The 22,238-nt window shown below is 41.3% G+C and overlaps 1 protein-coding gene across 1 annotated transcript; it reads right to left on the bottom strand.

The window, feature by feature from the left end:
* Positions 1 to 97: 97 nt before the first annotated feature.
* Positions 98 to 11,455, bottom strand: DNAJA2 (DnaJ heat shock protein family (Hsp40) member A2). The gene is made up of 9 exons (XM_048317099.1): positions 11,293 to 11,455; positions 8,499 to 8,558; positions 7,305 to 7,525; positions 5,938 to 6,018; positions 5,480 to 5,613; positions 4,075 to 4,271; positions 2,509 to 2,653; positions 2,207 to 2,334; positions 98 to 1,703 (listed from the first exon to the last, which is right to left on the bottom strand). Exons 1-9 carry the CDS (start codon positions 11,368 to 11,370, stop codon positions 1,515 to 1,517), a joined length of 1,233 nt encoding a protein of 410 aa, XP_048173056.1. The 5' UTR covers positions 11,371 to 11,455; the 3' UTR covers positions 98 to 1,514.
* Between the last annotated feature and the right edge of the window lie 10,783 nt (positions 11,456 to 22,238).

The raw sequence follows: 22,238 nt of genomic DNA, 5'->3' as shown, positions 1-22,238 counted from the left end.
GATCAGTGTGTAACCATGGCTTCACAAAATGCAATCCCAGGTTTTAATAAATGAAAATAAAAGACCCACTAGAGAATGCCACATCATAAGTCAGTACTGAAATACAGATCAAACAGTATTTATTTTTGCTTCATTTTTAGAGTCTATAACAAGGATGTTCAGCAACACTCAAATGCCAATGCCTACCCAAGCACATTGAAACCCTTGGAGTTTCCCCCTCCAACCTCATTAATAAAGTGTCAACAACTATCAGAGAAATAACTAAACAAGTCACACTTCAGATTTGTAAAGAAAAGTAGAGCTTCAACTTTCTCACTTAAACAGGAGAAAAACCTTGCTATAGAGGCAGCTTACCAACCCAACACTGTTCATGCACAACAGTTCCTTAATTCAGGTCACATTTTTGCTTTGTTCTGACATTTTTGCCAATTAAAGTAACAGAACTAAAGCTGGAGAACTTAGTATCTTCATACTTAAACCAAAGTGCAAACTACTAGAAAAGTAACAAAACCATCTGCATTTATTACGTTTCCAGGTTAAACAATTTTTTTTTTTAAACTGGAAACATTTCTCTAGGAAGTGAGGCTGAATCAGGCTTTGAATAGGATTCAATGGCTAAGAGAAAGACACCATTACTTCAGAATTTAATCATTCCCCATTTAAGGGGTTGTTATCTTTAGACTGAATTCAGATATCCTTGTGTTTTCTTCACACAAAGGGGACATGGCTGCAGCCTTCCCTGTGCCCATTTAGTCATCTCTCATTTCAGGAAGAGATTTGAATGTGGCACACAATTGTTATCTAACCTCCACCTAGTCTTAAAGCAGCTTCAGCCTCCCTGTGTTTATAAAATATCTATCATCTACATAGTCTCTTCATACACAGACTAGTTAAAGCCACTGGAAAAGTAAGAGTTACAAGGCAAAAGAAATATATTATACACCAACTGCTTTTATTTAATTTCAGAAACCGTTCACAAGATGGTAGAAAAAACTTACAACCACTTCTAATTTAGTCTTTCATTGTTCCCAGTCAGCTCTAAACCCATTATGTGCAAAGCCCATTTACCATGCATCTAGATGATAGATACAGGCTATGAAATTCTTGATTCTACTTGTAGCAGCTTATGCAGGTGCAGCCAAATACCAAGCCTCAGGACAAATTGTACACAAACTTTACAATGTAGAATTTGAATTTAAAATATGAAACTTAAAATCTACACAAAACTGGTAAAAATCAAGCACAGATACGAGGACAAACTTAAAACCCATGTGAAAAGGAGTCTCGTCTTCCTTTCAAGTGCTTTATTCTGCTACACAGTCAAAATGAAGATGTAAGCTTGTGGTTAGTTTAAATTACACTCTGTAGATACTATAGACCAATTTAAAAGTTACACATACAGCAATAGATGTCCATTGGTTCATCTGGATTACTTATACAATCCAGCTGGATTGTTGAAAACAAGTCAGGCAAAATTTGAAAGAAAATCCTTGTGCAACTTTTTAGACAAATGTTTACTGGTGGGCACACTGTACCCCAGGTCCATGATGGCTGCTTTCTTCATCAGAACTATCATTATAAGCTTCACGTCTCTGGCCACCACCTGAACCACGAGTGGTATCAAATTCTTGAAGATCTACCTCTTCTGCATCACCAATTACATTGGGAAATTCTGGTCTAGCTGGCAGAAGATCTTCAAGTTCCTGCCCCAAAGAAAGAAATGCATTCAGTATTCCATCTACAACTGCTAAATAAAGTGACCAGTTTCCAACAACTTCAAGACACCTCTAAGAGCAGGTTTGGCTTAGAAGTCTATGCTGATGAAAGCTCTGAACTGCAGAGTCATTTAAAAGTATTTGTATCAACTGGAAGACACCACTTCAAGAAAACCAACAGCTCTATGTATCTTCAACCAAAAGTGCAATCAGTAAATACAGTTGCACTCTCTAAACTTATCACACAGCAACAGAAATATTCTCCTCCTGCCCTCATCTATGTACCATCTGCACAGCTCTTAAATACAGCCTCCATGCATTCATATTCCAAGGGGTATTTCCAAGTAATGCATGGCCCACAAAAAAGGTTAAAAGAACTAAATTTAAGCGTCTAAATTTAAGCACTGAAAGCAAGCCCATGAGGTACAACATAGGCTCTCTGCACACTCTGTCAAGTAAGATACCGAATTTATGCTTGAAAAACTACTTACTGAAAGCTTTTCTGGGCTAATCCAGTTATTTTCAGGAAACTGAACATCAAATTTAATGTAGAGATCCCCCTTCTCAAAAGGATTGCGATATTGTGGCATTCCTTCACCTCTGACTACACGAACACAACCTGGAATCCAAAGAGAAGTAAAGTAAGCAGGAGAGTGCTACTGCAGAACCATTCTCTCTCCATACAGTTCTGTTTCCTCAGACTAGGTTCAGTTAACAGGACAACAAGGGTGGGATTAAGTGCTGAAGAATTACAAAAGCATAAACAAAGAAATCCTTATCAGGTCAAACTTACCTGGTTCAATTACTTTTCCAGGAGGATATTTAACCACAATCTGGCGTCCATCAAGGTGCTTAAATGTGAACTGAAATCCACACAGTGCTTCAACAAGTCCAATCTTGTGTGTCATATGCAAATCATTCACATCCCGCTGGAACACCTGGAAAACAAAATAGGAGACATCCTTTCAAGTACTGTAATCACAGCTCCACCGACTCATTATTGAGAGTTCATTATTATTTATCGTTAAAATTCAATGTCAGAGCAACAACCTTTGCATAAAGTGAACTTGATTCTATTAATTCAGATGGCTTAACATGCTTGGGAAATTTGTGCCTGACCAAGTGTCATCTAAAATAAGCCAAACCACACCACACACTGAGGTAAGGGTCAAATTAAACCAGGCCTGTACAGCAGCACTGCTTTCACCCCCAACATCTTCCACACAAGCAACCTATAAACAAAACTGACAACAGCTTGACACTATTTTCCCCCCACTGGGGTATGTTTCACGTCTTTGTTTCTCAGCTTTTGTCCTCATGCATATCTGCTTTAGCTACCTTGACCAAGAGCAGGACTTTGGTCACTTAGCTGACAGATGTCAGAAGTGATCTTTAGGCCACATAAGTCAGGATTCTTAACCAGAGTATATCTTAAAATTTACCCACTGGCAGAACCATGAGTCCCACCTCAAGGGAAATTTTAAGAACACAAAGTCTAGTTTTACTCACTAGGACAAAGTACAGACTGACAGATCAGCAGTCCTTGACACAGCTTTGAAAAGCTTACAAAGTACCTAATTAGCAGATACCTAACATTATAGCCTTACTATATGACTGGAGTTTAAATTTGTACCCCATGCTACTCTGTCATAACAGAAAACCCCTCCTTGAGTGCAACACACAAATGATTTCTTATTTCATCATAGCAATACTTGGCATTTTTTAACAACAGAATTAAAAATGGAGCCGTCACCTCAACTCTGACCCACATGAGTATTAAAAGAAGATAAATTGCAATATTTAATTCCAAAGTGCAGTGTATATAGTCCAGAATACAGTGAACATAAGTCTAAATAAACCAGTATACAATAATAATGTTTTTTTTGTTAAATGAATCAGCAATATCACCATTTTGTATTATTTCCAGAACCACAGTAGCAGACACAGAAAGCACAATCTGGGGATTTTATCAGGAGTTCCCTGCCATGTCACAAGACATGGAAAAAAAGCCACACTTAAAATTTTGTTAGTGTCACAAGCAAAGCAGATTAAAGTTAACATCCTGAATGGCTCTTCACTGTATCTACTGTATCAAAGTCACTCTGAGCTCATCTGAGAAAGCTACCTCTTATTAGCATCAGAAGGCACCAGAAGCTGCCTTTCCTCTGGCTAAGGACTTGCCCAGTTTTTCTGGCTCACCATGAAAGCCACATTACACACTACAAATCTATTAAAAGCTATTCACCAGCTCTCCCAGAGCTGCAACTGTATCAATTACTTTAAATGAATGGCCATCTATATAACTTAAATATTAACAACTGGAATAAAAGGCATTTAAAGATAAACTCAAAAGCATTACCTCATTTTCCTTCTCTTGGAGTAAAAGGACAATATCGCCTGGTTCCACACCTGGAGCCTGGTCTGCTTCTCCACTGAATGTAATTCTTTGCCCATGTTTCATGCCTTTATCTACATGGACTTCAAGTATTTTTACCTCTTTGATCACCTTCTTCCCTTCACATTTTTTACAGCGGTCTTTTTCATTAATTACCTCACCTAAATAAAGACAAATTTTGAGTTCAGAAATTTTGACACAGTTGCATCCAGCTCCTAGGAAAAACTATTTAAAAGCAAGCTGAAGAATTTCTGCAACTCAAATAGTGATTTAGATGTTGCTTTATGAATTCCTCACAAGAGGAAATCCAGGCTTCATTTACCCTTGGTGGGACAGAGGGTAGAAAGAAAATAATAATAATAAAAAAATTCCCTGACTGCCCCATCTCCCAGCATATCCCCACAAGACAGTACTGAGTAAATGCAGCCAGCAGAACTAGAGAATCTTGCATACAAAACCAGGAAGAGAGCTGGTCACATCAGATTCACTGCTACAAAGGTAATTACTGTTTCCAGCAAACTGAAGGATGACAATCCAAAATGGCTTCAATGCTCTATTCTACCTCACCTTTATTTTTCCAGTGAGCTCTTGTCTCTATACACAGTAACCAAAGTATTAGGGCACATGGACTGTAAAATTTCAGTACTAAGTGCCACAAGCAGATGCACTTGGCTTAAAATATTAAGCTTCTCATCTTAGACCACCCTTCTGTGAAACAAAGCATAACATTATGATGCAGTTGAAACTACAAAATATGTAGGTTAGGCATATAAAATGTTAAAGACAACATCATTTATGAAATGTTTCGACAAGTCACAAAATACAGCTCTTTGTAGCTTGAGTGTTGTGACAAGTAAAATCATCCACAAGGTGATGTTACTACTCTGCCAACTGCAGAAGGCCTAAAAAGAAATCATAAGAAGTGCTGAACATGTTCCCCCCAAACAGAGCCAATTCAGCCAAAGATATCATCTCAATTTGAAGAAGTGAAAAATTCAACTTTAGGTTCCCATTTTTAACCTACAACTGTCCTTGGATATCAGGAGATGCAAAGACAAATAGTTCCTAAACCAGCAACATCTCAGGTTTTTACTTTAACACGAGTAATAGCAATATGTAATATTCACATCTATGTATTTTAAAAGATGATCAGTCCCTAGTGCTTGAGCTTCTAGGCTGCTTTTCAGTACATTAAACACTGTAAATCTTGCTGCTATTCTGAGTGAAATGATTTCTCCATGCTGCCACCAGAGTGAGATGCAGCTGACTGGGTAAGGGCAGAACTGTCCTGGATAAATTCCTCCTGAGATTTAAGCAGGAGTCTGGATCCAAGCAAGCACATTTAGTAACAGAGCAGAGCCTGGCCTACCTTCTCCATTGCAGTCAGAGCACACGGACTGCATCTGCTGCACCATTCCTGGGGCCAGCTGCCGGATCATGATGCGCACACCCCGGCCCCGGCAGGCGTTGCACTTCTGAACGGAGCCGGCCTTCCCTCCCTGCCTGCAGCACAAAGCACCAGTTGCATGAAAAGGAAGTTCTTCAGAAAGGTACAACCAGAAACCCCCTCCAGCAGTAGGTTAACATGCCTATATGCCCAACTGCACTGCCAATTACAGTTAGGTTCTCTGCTCTCCCACCCTTCCCCCACACAAAGCCCTTGAATAGTTCAGTTCCATCAACAGCATCATTCAAGTTCAACAATTTGCTGGTCTGAAAGCAGGCTCCAGTAAGTCAAATACTGATAAAGATCTGACACAGGAGATCCTTCATTACACTATCTGCCAGCAAAGCAACCAGAGACCTCAAAAATACAAACAAACTTACCCATTACATGCACTACAAAGGACATTCTTGCTAAGTTGTAGTTTAGTTGTCTTTCCATTATACAGATCTTCTAAAGAGACTCTACAAAAGAAAGCATTTCTCCTGGGTTATCATGTAACAACTTCGTTTCCCCATGTAATTAAAATACTTGCCTAGGACAAATGAAAAAAACCCCAAAAAACAACAAACCCAGATATTCCTAAAAAGACTACATCTGCTATCAAAATAAGATCTTAAAGTACCATTTTGACTTTCACAAAGAGTTACTGAAAAAAAATTCCATATGTATAAATACCCTCGTACAGCTGAACATAGTTTCAGAGAAGAGCTGTAATTTAATCAGAAGAAACCACATTGGTTGTGTTTCTCAATAGGAAACAAGCTTATCTAGAATTTTAGGTGTTACTATACAGTCATAACTAATTACTATTTTTAGTTCTACCAGCCAGGTGAGAAACAAACCTCTGTAAACAGTCCAGACAATATCTATGGCATAAATACATAAGAACACACATAGAATACTTACTACTGTATTGGACTTTCTACACAATGGAGTTTAGTGGGGAGGGGTTAGCATGTCCCCAAGGCCACTTAATTTTTTAGTGTTTCTCCTAAAATGGTTTCTTAGTGGATAGAAATTTCAGCTCAATGTATTGAGAAAAGGTTGCCTAGCATCAGTATTTACAAATAACAACAAAATCAAAGCTTATTAACACCATACCATACAGTATTAGCTACTAAAGTAAGCAAGCATGTGAAATTAAACGATTTCACTAAGCACGGTTTGCCAACAACAGGAAAGATGTTGCTTAACTGTAGTTCTTAAACGGATCTGCTCAGCAGGCAAAAAGCCAGCTATGACTGCAAGAAGGGATCTCCAAAACACAGTTAGGTGTGATATTCAAGAATGGCTTTGACAAAAAAAACCAAAACCAAAGCCACCACACACACTTTTCCATTAATTATGAGGTGCAACCATAGTTCCAGCTGGCACTGCCCTACGAATTCAAATCTTTCCAGAGCACCTCCACTTTCCCAAGAATCTGCCTAGGGAGTAATATTTGGCTGTTGACGGCTTTTCCAGTTTAGAACTACTAAACATAATTAAGGAGCAAAACAAAGAAAATAAAGCTAACAAAGTACGTAATTCAAATAACCTGGCGAAGTGTTTGGTAGTCTCTAGATTAACCAGCCAAGGAAAGTAACTCTAGATGACTGGCCCCTGGCTCTACACACAACATGCAGGTCTAAAGAGTAGTGCAGACTGCAGAGGATCTCAGCTGAGAAGTGTATCGAGAATAGAAACCAGCAGAGTCAAGTACTGAAGAAAAGCTTCAAAGTACAAGTTGCAGCATCAAGGTACTCACTTGAGTGGATGCATCATATCTTCTCCTCTTCTTCTACCATTGCGACTTCTACTCTGGCCACCCATGAAATTGAACAATCCACCACCAAAGATATGGGAGAAAATATCGTCCATTCCACTGCTTCCACTCCCTTCTCGGAGCCCCTGCTCTCCATATCTATCATACAACTCGCGTTTCTCGGGATTTGACAATACTTCATAGGCAAAGCTTATTTCTTTGAACTAGAAGAGGAACAGAGTCAAAACAGTACATGGTAATTTAGAACTTCAAGGCAGCATTTTGAGTTTCTCCCCCTGCATGAACACCTATCAATTAAGAAGGTACACAACAAAACACCTTTCCATCCTCAATCTAACACAACATTTTCTTAACAAGACTTTAAAGTCAGACTTTGGCTTAGTTATGTTACATCTTACCATAAAATAAGACATTTTACTGCAAAACTTGGTTGGCTTTGTTCTTTACTAGCATGAGACAAATTTCATACAAATAAAAAAAAACCCAACTGAAGAAAACCACCAACTACACAGCACTGCAGAAACCAAAAGGCAGAATACCCAACAGTTACATACTAACAGCAAAGACTTCAAGATGTTGGGCACTTAAAATACACTAACAAGTAACTTACATGAATATACATTTCAGTATTTGGCTCTATGGCAAAAAAGTATCTTTTCACAGTCATCTCTGCTCACCTCTTAAGCAGCCATCAGAAGTTCAATTTTGTTAATCAACTGAGTCAACTTAATTGACAATTTTAAAATTGCTTCTAGCATAACAAATCTAATTCAACCTTCCTACATATGTAATTTGTTTGATGCTGCAGCAGTTTTAAGAACCTCTACGCATACATTTTTCCATGTTGGAAAAACTTGAAAAACTGACAATCTTTTTCAGATTCCTATATAGATGCCAATGCCAGCTGACATTATCACAGCAAATGAGAGGCAGTTTTTTTCCTCAGCATTACCTTCCCAACCAATTTGACTCAGCCAACTGCTGCATTTTGTCACCAGGCACACTGGCAGATTTTGAGACTGGGGAAAAGTTGACCAGACAAGGCTCCCTCTCACAGCTGGTATTTTTGAACAACTTGAACAGCAATCCCCCAACACCTGTATTCAGTTCCTTAGATGCTACTGTAATAGCAAACTTAAGGCATTTTAAAAAAAAAGATGAGTAAATCTTTCTTACTTTGTCCCCTGCATTTGGATTCTTATCAGGATGGTATTCCTTGGCCAGTTTTCTGTATGCCTAGTTGAAAGAGGTAGAAAATTAGTTTAAATTTCCATTAATTAGTTTTTTTTTCCTGAGAAACTCAAGTAGTGTCCCCAGGAAGAATGAAAATCTAATAAAGCAAAGTGAAAATATTATAGCGTTTCAAAGTCACTCATACATTGATATGACCTAAAAAAATTTTGACATTGCTACATGCATAAATTAACTATGCTGGTATTTAAACGCAGCTATGGCGCACAATAGCTAGAACTAGTTTTCCTTCTTATCCTCATTAACTTAGAGGGAGAATCCCATTTGACTTTCATTAACATGACTTACTCTTTAGAACCCACTCAAACCCTACACCACAACAATAAATTTGAACCCGTTTGCCCTCAATCACAGCAGTACAGGAACAACAAAATGGCTGCCTCAGCTTCCCATTCAACCCTACAACCACTCCTCACAACAATCACTTCGTTCTTTCCTACCTATCACTAATAGAAGAGTTCACCTCACTTTGAGCTGAGTATATGAGTTACATGTGCAGAAATGTACACAGCACTGCTTTTATTCAGCTTCATTGTTGTAAATCAGTAGGAGGAGTAAGTACAGACAAATACCCAGAAGGGACTTTCCAGTATGCTTTTTTCTGACCAGCACTTTGACACTCGGGACCATCACTGGTTCTTCAGCAGCCCTTCATCTGTTCTGCTTACACTTGAGAGGATCAAAGCAAAGAACACAGCAGGCAGAGACTTTTCCCACCACTGGAGTTAATGACAGTAAAACCTCAACCCTTCCTCTACTCCACCTCAACACCCCTCAGAAACAATCAGGGGACAGATATTAATTACATTGTATACAGTATTTTATTTTCCAAATTACACCTATTTAAAAAAGCTACAGCGATGCAACTGCAAAAAAATTGAAGCATCAGTTATTGGAGAGGATTTTTCAAAGACTTTATTTCTGAATAACTGAGCACCTAAACTAACTCTTTGGAACTACAATGTTAAGAGCTTTACACACAAAGCTTTACAGAAATCACAATTTAACTTTTGAAGAAGTAAATTTCCTTTTTTTACATCCATACAGTTACTTCCCATTACTGATTTTATCTTGAAGCACTCTGTACTTTTGCATACAATCAAGACATGATAACGAACTAATGAAATAAAAACAGTGTTGATATTACAAGTCTAATATTCTAAAGCACAGTAAGTGAAAAAAAAAATCACACATCTTACTGAACAAATTGCCCATCAGGAACAAAGCATGATCTTCCACAAACCTGTGTTAATGGATTTTCTGTTACATATATTTTCTGCTATAATGGATTTTCCCCATATATTTTAAGGGATCCAACTAAGAAAAAAAGCAAAACACTCCTAAACTGATAACCTAAGTAACATTATCTAATCAGGAAAAAAAGGAGCTTGTAATGGTGATCTTCAAAAAGAGAAAGCCCTCACATCTTGGATAACAGCATTCCAGGCCAGAGCAACTCTTACAACTACCCATGGCCCTAAAGGAAGCCACCACTATTTATTTCATCAGAACCAGATCCAGAATCAAGGTCTACATTGGCAACACATGTGACTTCAGTGAAAGTTTATTTAGCCACTGTTAAAGCCTGTTCTCTCAGCCCCTTTTGACTAAAATATCACTGGTTCATTTTTACTTTTTCTATGCTGTTATATAGGTCAAAATACCAGATTTTACAGCAACCACGAAACCTCTCAATGACAATAATATATACATTAACTCCTTGCTGTTGCAGACAGTTGGAAACTTTACACTCCATGATTAATCTAATACGTGGAAATTAATATTGGGTGGTGCAGGCTATCCTAGCAGAAAACTGCTCTGGTTTTCATTCTTACAGGACACAGATAGCTTTAAGCGAACTCTGTAAGAAAATAAATTATTATGGTGGACAGTGCTGTATACAAAACACAACCTTCTCACCGCCTGCCTTCCATCTCCAGCACAATTTCAACACTGCAATTGCCTATCCCTGCACAAATTAGGCTGCCGCGTGCATGACGGGTAAGGCGCAGTTGTTGGTGCCAGCACCACCCACCCGCGGAAGCCACTGCTAGTGAACCGTCTGGTTCATTCTCCTCCCTCACGTGTAAACGGTCATTAAGGCCTACACAAAAAAAACCCAAAAAAAAAAAACCAAAAAAAAAACCAAAAAAAAAAAACCCCCAGAAAAAAGTGCTTTATACTAAAATTGCTATAGTGACGACCTGGCTCCAAGTTTTCGCCTCCCCTCTTTGTTTACCTCGCCTTGGCGCTTTCGGCCTGGAAGGAATCGCATCTATAAGCGAAACCGAATCCTCCCAAGGCCTGCACGTGGGGCAGACAATGGCACCGGTGAGGATCCACCCGCAGAGCTTCTCCCCCCCAAAAAGCCCTTGCGGGCGCGCACGGCGCGGTGCCGCGGGGGCGGGACGAGCCGCATCCCGCCCGCGCCCGGAGCCCACGCGGGACGCGCCGGGACAGGGACGCGGCGAGTGCGGCCGGGCCTCACCGCCCCCTCCTCCCGCCGGGCTCTTGCCCTGCCCGCGGCCTCTCCCGACCGCCCGGGCGCGGCCTACCGGGCACCGCGCCGCGCCCGCACCGCAGGCCTCGGCCCCGCCGCCCGCGGGCTGCCCCCCGCACCCCCCTCGGCCCCGCTCCCCTCGCCGCTCGCCCGCGGGGCCCTACCCGGCCGGGCCCAGCCCCCCCACCCCAGCGCCCGGCCTCCGCCCCTCCGCCGCACCTTCTTGAGTTCATTGTCGGAGGCGCCGGGTGGCACGCCCAGGATGTCGTAGAGCTTCGTGTCGGCCACGTTGGCCATGGCGGGGCGGTGGCGGGGCCGAGTGGGGCCGGGCGGGCCGAGGGCGGCGCGGGCAGGGCCGAGACCGGCGGCAGGACACGGACACGGACCGGCCGCGACGTCACTGCGCACGCTCTGCGTCACCCCGCCGCGACGCGCGAGGCCCCGCCCCCACGGCCCTCCGACCCAGTTCCGGCGCGGCGCGGCAGGGGGCGCTGTGCGCAGGGGCTGTGAGGGCACGGGCGGGGCTGTTGAGTGGGGACCGCGACACGGGCAGGGAGCGGCGTCCTCAGCTGTCCCGCCTGTTACTACACACAGTCAGCGGGGTTGGAGAAGACCTCTGAGATCGTGCAGTCCAGCGTATGACCGAGCACTTCCATGTCAACCAGACCGTGGTACTGAGTGCCCTATCCAGTGTCCGGTGTTTTGTTAAACATCCCCAGGGAACGGTGACTCCACCACCGTCCCTGAGCAGCCCGTTCCAATATCTAACCACTCTTTCTGTGAAGAAATTCTTACCTTACGTCCAACCTGACCGTCCCCCAGTGCAGCTTAAGGCTGTTCTCTCATCCTGTCACTTACTGCCTGAGAGAAGAGCCCGAGCCCCACCTGGCTACACCCTCCTTTCAGGGAGCTGTAGAGAGTGGTAAGTTTACCCCTGAGCTTCCTTTTCTCCAGGCTGAGCCCCCCAGCACCCTCAGCTGCTCCTCATCAGACCTATACTCCAGATTCTTTCCCAGCTCCATTGCCCATTCTTTGGACTCGCTTCAGCATCTCAATGTCCTTCCAGAATTGAGGAGTCCAGAACTGGACACAGAACTCAAGGCATGTTCTCACCAGTGCCCAGTACACTGGGACAATCACTGCCCTGGTCCTGCTGGCCACCATATTACTGATACAGGCCAGGGGCCATTGGCATTCTTGGCCACCTGGGCACACCTGGCTCATGTTCAGCCTTTGTTGACCAGCACCTCCAGGTCCTTTTCCACCAGACACTTCCCAGCTGCTCTGCTCCAGCCTGGAGTGCTGCAGGGTGTTACTGTGGCCAAAGGGTAGGACTGGCACTTTGTCTTGTTGAACCTCACACTGTTGGTCTTGGCCTGAAATTTCAAACCTGAAATGCCACTGCCTGTGCACACATGTCCCCCGAGTCCACAGCTCCTGCCTCCCCAGGTGTGTCACTGAGGTGAACAGGGCGCCTGCACACCAACCTGCTGCCTGCCCTCAGGCACCAGTGAGTGTTCCTTTAGGGACATATTGCTAAGTAGTTATAAATAGCACTGGTACCCATCTGCTCTGGTTTTGCGTTTTGCTCCACTGCTGGAATCTGAAGCACTAGTTGCTGTGCGGGGCCCAGAGTGACTCACAAAGCGCAACAGCCCTAAGGCCCCAGCTGGGCACCACTCTTAGCAGGCAAATAAAAAGCTGGGTTGTGTTTAATTAGATGTTTGTCTCTTAAAGCTGGGCTAGGAGAGCAGCTATTGAGCCCTTTCTCAGCTATAGTCTCCTGGTCATTACCTCGTTGTTAGGCAGGGGCTGCTGGAAGGCTCTAAGAGCTGTGGCAGGTGTGTGACTGAGGGTGGTGGCATGGGGTCTGTATAAGGGCAACCCTCAAAAGCTAGCTTCTTGGCTTCTCTGTGGGTAAGCCCAGATTGTTCCTCAGAGAGGGTGCTCCCTGAGGAAGAGGTGAGCAAGGCTGAGGCCTGAGGAGAGGTTGCTGGGAAAAGATTACTGGCCTGACATGTGAGAGAGAGCAAGAAAAGGCCCTTTGAAAAGATTGCTGGGCTTGTGGCATAGAAATTTGAATATGTCCCTTGCCTAAGGGGAGCAGATCTGAGTGCCTGAAGGCTCCTTTCCCCTTTGTCTGTAGGGGTACCCTTCATCTTGTCACAGTTCCTTGACACAGTCTGTGGTCACAGTGGCTGGATTGGGAAGTACCATCTGCTGGTGGCATCTCTGCTGCTTCTTGGGCGGGTGATTATGGGGCCCTAAATTTCATCATTGTGTTTATGGTCTGGAGTGATCTGGTTCAGTAGATGATGGTAATACCTGCCTCTGGTGTTGCAGCAGTCAAGAGCTTCAAAAGAAAATGGAGACTAGTTTTGAAGGGAGAAGAAGAGTGGCAGGACAGAGAAAGGCTGCTGGAAAGACAGTCCTATGGACTGTAATTATTAGTCTGGTTCAGAGATGCACAGAAAGAAAGAAAAGCCCTTGTAAGGAGGGGTATTTTTCTTTGGTGTTTTTGGAGGCTGCCTGTACAGCCTTTGGGAATTTCATGGTTTGATTTATGTAGCTAAATCCAGTAAGGCTTCATGATTTGGTTTACCTGTGTATTACTTTACTTGGCTTCATCTTTTATTTTGGTAAGACTAAATTCATCTACTCTAAGAACTGTCTGCCATGCATACCTGGCTGGACTATTTTGGATGGTACTTACTTACAGATTAATATGTTTCTAGAGAAGATTTTTTGTGTGTTTTTGTCATATAGGTTTTTCTTTTTAGTGGGCAGTCAGGTAGGAAGAAAAGTTAGGAGTGTGTGGAGGAGTGCTTCCTTGCCCTGCAGGTCAGATTTGCATTTTTTAGGTGTTAAGGAGAATCAGCAGGACTGATATAAGCAGTATTTGACATAGAAGGAATGTTTAGCATACCATAGCATTTATATGTTTTCTTTGCATTTAAAAAAAAAAAATCTAAAGCTCTAAGAAGGTGAGTTTGCACAAACCGGTGGGGTGCCATTCTTATCTATGTCTACAGGGAGGAAGTTCACTAAAAGTATGATTCAGCCCAGATGTACCTGTCCTGGGAGCTGAGTGGCTTCTGAAGCCACTTGGCATCTTGAGGCCATGTTGGCAGCCAGACTCTGAGCCAGGATTGATGGACTGTGGGGGCGAGAGGTGAGCTCGGGGTATCAGCTGCAGCACAAGCCAAGGAGGCACTTTAGAACCAGTGTTTGTATATTTTCTTCTTCCCTGCCAGAACAGCTGTGTTACTACAGGCCTGGTTTATATCTTGCACAATCAAACTAGATAATAAATAATAAGAAAAGTCCTCTGGGATGAAAATTTACATTTTATTTTTAAGTGGAGCTAAAGAATCATAAAATGGGATGATTAGCTTTTTATTAAATTCAAATGCAGATAAAGAGCAAGGTGGTGTTTCTTCTTCCTGCACACTACTTTTACTGTAGACTTGTGAGCTGTACTGACAGAACCCATTAGACACACAGCTGGCCATATCTCACCATTTAAATTGTTTCCAAAATATGTTCAAATTGAGACTTCCCTTGGAGTCCAAAAATGTGTCCTCCCTCGCTTCTTTTGGTATCACTTGCACATTCTTCGTTTTCTTTGTATGTCTTTTTCATTTTTTGAATTTATTCTTCTTTCAGATAAGAACTTTTAATTTAGTTCTAATGTTATTATTATCACACAAAATGATAAAAAGCTGTTGCTATATGAAGGTTTGTTTGTTTCTAAATAGGCTACACAATTCTCAGCTCTTTGAGGTATTGTTTTAGTCTTATACAGGCACCTATGTAAAAGGGACTATTCAAATTCAGTTATTGTTTCAGGCCTATTTTTTCATTCTTTATATAAAACAAATTTAATGTCTTTTGTAAAGTGAAGCATTTTACAATGCTTTGTTAGAAATCAAATTAATATTGATTATGTTTATCACTGGAAAATTGGAAAGAGATCAATTTCATGTTACTACAAATGGAATAACCCCTGTTCAGGCTTATTTATGAAATTATTTATGTGTTCAACATGGTCTCAACATGAAAATATGACCAGGCATCCCTAACTCCTGCTTTAACACTAAACAATCAAATTTAAATTTAAAAAAGGTGTTCTGTTTAAATACTGCTGAAGAATGCAGTTATACTGCAAAAAAAAAAAGGCAGCGCCTATATGGCCATTGCTTTGAAATGTTTTTGGTATCAGCTTTCATCAGATAAGGCAGTGAGTGTATCATGCACACCATCTGATTTCTAGAGCTTTTCAGCAACAGCAAGCAAGCCAGTAAAGAACAAAGAAAGGACATGAAATTGGTAGAGAATTTTAGGACTCTGAAGTGCCTGTTAAGAAGTGGGCAGCTCTAAAGGGCACAACAACCAGTGGTTGCCAGCCAGTTGTTCCCTCACTGATCAGGAAGAGCACCCTGCCTGCCTCTCCCTGAATTCCCTTGACCAGGGGAGCAGGCCCGGGTTTTTGTTATGGTCAGAACAACAAGTCTGGTTTATTGTCCTGCCCAGGTGTGGTGATGAAACCCAGGGCTACCTGACAGGTACCTCCGTGCAGCACCAGGAATGAGTTGCACACCTTGTTCCTTTTGCCATTTCCTGGCCCTGGTTTTTGCTGTCATTACACCTCTCTTTTTCCCATGCAGGCTCCTCCCAAATAAACAATCCACCCCTAATGACTTGTACCCCATTGGCGCCAGTTTCGCTAAACCTGCACTCAGATTTGGGTTACTTAGATAATCCCGGCCTTATATGGTATTACTGACACGGTTACCCTGGGGCTGGTGGCCTTGCATGACTTTAGGCCCTGGAAGGTCCCTGGCAGTCCCCTTCCAATTCTCTCTTCTGTCTGCCAATTTCTCCTCTAACTCCTCCTTAAGCACCTGTGGGATCCAGCCATTCTCACAGCACTATTTGTAACTTTTGTCACCCTCTCATAGTGTTATTTGTAATTCCTAGTGATATTTTTTTATGTCACATCAGTAGTTTCACACATTTTGTTCTGTTAACTGAATCTCATGCCAAAACGGACTCCCTGGTCTGTCATTTGCCTGCAACCCCAACTGAGCATAGCTGAGGGAAAATCAGAAAGTTACTTACTTTTATCTGAGTGCTGGGCATGTTTTCCTTACAAAATTAAAGCAGACATCAGTGAGGATGGGAATGCTAGCAGGTAGTGCTAAACAAGCTAAAAAGCCTGCATTGTGGGGATCTGTAAGAGGGACTGGGGAGGGAGATAGCTTAAGGGATTTTCCTTCTGAGTTAGCAAGAAGAATTTAGGAGTTCTGCATTTTTAAATGCCAAGTTATCAAGGCACTTGGGCTTTACTAGATTTTTTCCATCTGAAGGGTGGGTGGTAAATCCTTTTTTTCTTGTAAAGAGAGTGTTTTGAATTAAGATTTAGGTTTTGGAGTTTTTGGGTGTAGAGTCAGAGATCACAGAGCAACATGGATTGGGGAGAAAGGGATTTAATTTCTTCCTCACTGAAAGAGATTTCTGTGTGATGAACAGTGTTAGGTGTTAAGTATAGACCTTTTTCAAGGTTGGGAATGATCAAAAAAATATACCAATTAAATTTATTAGCCTTATCTCTTCCTAATAAACTCTTGGTCACAGACCTTCCTCTGTGAGCCAGAGCAAGATAAATTGAAAGTTTCAGCAGAGTTTGGCATACGGTGTCTGAGCTGAAGTTATGAAGTGCTAAGTTAGATTATCAGGCTGAATTTATAATGGTCTTTAGCAAGATGAAAAGCCTTTTTTCCTAAGCTCAGGAGAAAGCTCAAAAGGATTGTTATTTTATCCTATAAGTAAGAGCTAGATGAGTAAGGAAAAAAGTGTGTATGCATATAAAAAGCTAAAAAGTGTGTGCATGCATATTGAAAAGTTGACATTGCCAGTACCTTCCTTCTCCATTTAAGTTGCAGGTGATTGGAACCCATATCATTGATTTCCCTGAAAGCTTTGTGCTAAGCAGTGTTTGAGAACAGTCTGTGCATTTGTATCTGTGCTATGTCTTAACTCTGGATAAGCATCAACACACTATTATTTTGTTCTAAACATAATTTTTGTTATTATTTGACAGGTTCACCTTATGTAATTGTTTGGCTTGTCTGTTATTCCTGATGTGCTAAAACTGTGCTTTGGGGGATTTTTATGGAATGCAGAGCTTATTGCAGTAGAAGTGTGATACAGGTATGCTATACAGATGTCAATAGTGAAAAAAGGTGGTGTGAAAATTAGTTTCTGTAAGGAATCAATACTTTCTAAAAAAACCACTTCTTTTTGTTTAAGGTAATTTTTTCTAAATACCTTTTAAAGACCCTAATTTAAGACTTGAGAATGTTTGTGAGAAGTTTATACATTTCAAACCCATAATTTGTATAAAAAAACCCAGCAAAACCAAAACATCTTTGCTGAAATACAATTTTGGAGGAAAAGGGAAAAATATCAAAATCAATGCTGAAAATAAATCAGCCAGCCCTGTTGCAGTCTCTATTATATAAGTTCCTGAATAAAGTCCAGTTTCCTTCTTTTCCTAATGTAAATATCTCACTGCTACTGTAATAATAGTAGACAAAATGTTTTTAATAAGGTTTGTGTTCGGAAAAAGTGTTTCAATTGATTAGGATGTAATAGTGCATGTAACAGCTGAGACGTAAGAAGTGGCCTTGCTGTTGTTTGTTTTAGTTACCATGGCTTGTAGTATACCTGTGTTATACTTGCATTCACTGCTTTATATAAGAATTTTCTTTTTTCCAGTGTGCAGAAAGTCCCTGAGCTGTAAGCATGTAATCTTTTAACTTTACTAACAGTTCAAGTTCACTTACTCAAGGATCTCTTCATGTGCATTACTCTGAAGCCCTGGTGGTTGTGTGCACTTCGGCCCTTAACTCTGTGTGAAGTCAGAACAAAAGACATTCTTAAGATAAAGGCTGCATTTGGTAAAAACACCTGCAAACCCATCATCTCTGTATGCAAACAGATTTACACAGGTTTTGTATTTTCGTGCTTAAAACTTGGATTCAGCAAAGGTTAACATCTTTTTGAACTATATGCTTTTAACAGTCTCTCCTCTCAGGGCCTGTTTTTTGTAATGGGTGGAACCATTCTCTGAAAATAACATTCTCTTATTTACTACTTTGTGTTGTGTCTGTTCTTTGTGTGAAGGCTTGTTCTCAATAAAAGAAGAGTAACAAGGACATTTTCATGTCACATAAATGTAAAGATCCTGTTGCTGTACCTTTAGATGTATTTAAATTTTCCTGAAGTATGTTGCAGCTGTTACAGGTAAACCAGGCCCTCTAAAAGTAGGGTGTGTGGGGAATGGCTGAAGAATGGTAGTAAGGTAGTGCTGGGTAGACTGTATGAAGATTTAAGCCAGGATGAAAGAAACCATTAGAGAAGGTAACTAGGGACAAACAGCAGTAGTTTAATGTTTAGTTATTTTAAGAATGCTTTAGCAAAAACCCAAAACCAACCGTAATATGGCTTCTGGAGGTAATATGCTGCCTCTAAAGGTCCATCTGCTATGCAACCTACCTTTTGAGAAGAAAGGAGACAGCAGTGGTGCATAATATTTCGGGGCTGGGACATGTATCAACTACAACGAAAGTATTCTGTAGAAACAATTCACTGAATAACTTATTTATTCTATAGAGGAAACCGCACCTGCTCATTAGCCTACCCATAATCCCTCTTAAATGCAGCCAGTCCAGCTTTTGACAGAATCTTGTTCTTCAACGGGGTAAACAGATTCCTGAAAGTTGTTACAGAATTACAGCTGGTGATGAATTGTAACTCTTTCCTCTATGCTTTCAGCTTATATTTGTAATTTTGTTATAGTTAAGAGTCAAATTATTCCTAGACCAACGCATAATCAGTGTTTAGGAAATGCATAAGGAATTTATTAGAAACTGCTGAATATCAGATTTCTACATTTCCATTTTATATTGCACATGCTCTCTCCAGTTTACATTGTCTCAGATAAATTAGTTTACACAAAATATTTCACTATTTTCATGAGTGCAAAGACTACAAAAAATAAAAAAGAATAACGTTTCATTTGAAGTTATGAAGATATCTGCATTTTCTCTCTTCCCTTATATAGCCAAAATATTGATGTCTAGAGTTATGTGTTACTTTGGAGAAAGTGCATCTGGTAAAAGTTTTATATACAAGACAGATCTTTCTGCTCAGAAAAAACGCAGAGGATTGTCACATTTGGAACTTTCCAAAATGAAACACTTTTACAAGTTGGACCAGTATTTCTTGACCAGTTCAAGGGTGCTGTTTCAGAGCTGTGTACTAAAGGGCACATCTATCCTTATATAGAGATTTTTATGAGTTTGTTTAAGTATGCACCAATACCTATTGCATTATTTGTTGTAGTTCTAAAGGTTACTTCATAACTTTAGCTTCCGACTTGTTCCAGTTGATCTGACATTTACTGTTGATTTCAGCATAAGTGCAAGTCTGGAGCTTTACCCAATGTCTGTCTGATCTTTTCCAATTTGAAACATGTTTGCATAAAAAGTTGAAATTTGAATATTTTTTTTATCTGTCCTGAACTAATAATGTGGACAGAGTATCTGAAAGTGAGATTTTTACCTTTCAGCTACCACCTCTTTTAGCCTTCAGGAATAACATGTGACTTAGGGGAGAGAAATAATAAAATTGATTTGCAGATCTTCTCTAGCACTAAAAGCAGGAATTGTTTATTCATGCATCTGCTACCTTTGTGCTCTGTGAAAATGTGAAAAATAACTGTTAGCTTGTCATCATACTCCTCTTGAATTTGTGACTCATTTCTGACTTCTGAGAAGTCTGGGAAGGGGGAAAGGGGAGGAAATAGAATCTCTTCCTGTGTTATTTAATGACGTACTTTTTTTTTTTTTAATTCAAAGTGGGGAAAAAAGGCCTGAATAAAAAAATAATGAAAGGGTTTGTGAGAAACAGTAATACTCACAGTCCTCAAAGATGGCTCTCCTGATTTGGTCACAGGATTCGCATAGAAGATTGGGAGTTTTAAGATCGTCTGATAAAACTTCCCCCAAAATAAAGGCCAGCCTGCTTCATTCTCAGCTAAGACTATTTGTGATATTAAGATGTTATTCTAAAGAAATTGCCCCAGTGATGCATTGTGGTTAATGCTTCTAATAGAGCACAGTAGTTACCCCTTTCATGAGATAAATGCAGCATCTCCAGCTAAAATCTGATTTGCAAATTAATCAGGAAACAGGAAGTGTCCAGACAAAAGAAGACTGTGAAGGGAATCTGGCTTTTTTTGGTGTGCAATTTTCCCACCTTTTAAATGTCATTGAAATAGTCTGTATTATGTTGGACATGGAAGTTAGCTTATCAGACAAGTATTGGAGATTTCTTCCTTTTTTTTTTCCTTCTTTCATCTCTGTAAGGAATGAAGGAATTTGGCATCTGCTGCCTGTGAAAGAAATGCCAAGAGAAACTACAGCTATGCTTAGTTCCACTTTGTCTGTGCAAGTGGATACCCACTGCAACCCCCTTCAAGTCTACATCCACCTCCCTGCCGGTGTCCTGCACACAGCTGTGGCCAGGGAAGTTCCTGCAGCAGGGTTGTGGCTGAGCTCTGTTGAACTGGAGGTGCCAGTCACTGACAAAATGCTTCTCAGCTAGAGGTCTGAGGCTTGAGAAACCTAGGCTTTTCTCAAGGCCAGAGCTCTCCCTGGATGGAATGCTTTCGACCATCTCTGATTAAAGCTGGGAACAGTTCTTTAAGATCATGTGCCAAACGACTGCTGTCATCAGGGTGTGCTTTGTGCTGTGTTACATGCTAGCGGCTCCCTCTAGGAAAAGTCGGTGGTAAAGGGCTTAAACTCGTTTCTCTTGCTGCTTATTTGCGTTTTTCCTGCGTCTCAGAAATTTTCCATGTGGCAGTGCAGCAGAGGCAGACTGGCTCTGTGATAAAGATTGTGAATATTCCTAGTGCTGTGGGAATGTACTGCTGAAAGCAGTGTAGGGTGGCCATGCTGCCTTGCTGAAGTCTTCCTCTTCTGCCTTGATCGTCAGAGAAGCAGGCACACTAGGAGAAGACCAGTCACAGTGGTTCATCTTGGGTATCTTCAGATAAACTTGAACTTTGAAATCTTATTTCTATCTGGAAAGAAATTAGTCCCCCTCAAGTAAGATGAAATGCACGTACTTGACTTCTGATAAAAGCTGAAGCATGCAGTTCAAAGAACATTCTTGTGTCTTTCTCATTTTTATCAGCAAATCTTGAAGAAAAAAAAATGAAAGGGAGAAAAGTATTTAAATTGTGGCAGTTTTCCAAATCTAAATAATGTGGCTGGTGATTTTTTAAAAAAAAATATACTCTGTGCGTTGTGACAGTTGGGGATGCAGCTGACCGGAGTTGAATTCAATTACCTTAAGGTTATGAACTTCCTTATCTTCTGGGTGTTATTTTTCCTTCTTAATTGTCTCCTATCATTAAAGGAATGATTTTTCGTGGGCAGCCGGGGAGCTGAGCCCGTGTGTCCCCTGCTCACTCCGGAGCCCCCGGCCGCCGCTCTCGCCGCTCGAGGGAGCTCTTGCTCGGGAAATGACTCCGGTCCCACCTGAGCCTGCCTCTACCGTGCCCACACCTAAAAACCTGCTTAAGGCCCTCCCCCCTCCCCCCCCCCCCCCCCCCCCCAACTTCACTTTGACACACTAAACATTTTACATTAGAATTGCTCATCCTAAATGTTCAGCTAGGACAGCAGTATCAGGAATTGTTTCCATAGTAACTTGAAAATAGATGCTTAGAAACACAATCTACTAAACTGACAGTAAATTTGGAATAATTTTGCTAATGGGACTTCTGTAAATTTAACAAACTGTCATTTTCAGCAAAATCTGGTCCATATTGCCCGGTCAGATAGCTCTGGCAGTTGGTTATATTCTATTATGGGGGAAACCAATTTGAATACAACCCAGTGCTTCCAGTTTGGGTTTGGTAACAGCAACAGCAGTGAGAAGAGTAAGGTCATACTTTCAAAAAGAAAGGAAAACTATAGGTAACAGCAGAAGGGGGGGGGGGGGGGGGGGAAGGGGGAAGATTTGTAAAAGGCAGACAAACTGAAAGCAGAGGATGACTTATGTTTGCAATAGATCTTGCAGTAACAGGG

The sequence above is a fragment of the Corvus hawaiiensis genome, chromosome 12, assembly GCF_020740725.1.
Source record: "Corvus hawaiiensis isolate bCorHaw1 chromosome 12, bCorHaw1.pri.cur, whole genome shotgun sequence".
Classification (NCBI taxonomy): domain Eukaryota; kingdom Metazoa; phylum Chordata; class Aves; order Passeriformes; family Corvidae; genus Corvus; species Corvus hawaiiensis.
This window is presented reverse-complemented; position numbering and strand designations above follow the sequence as displayed.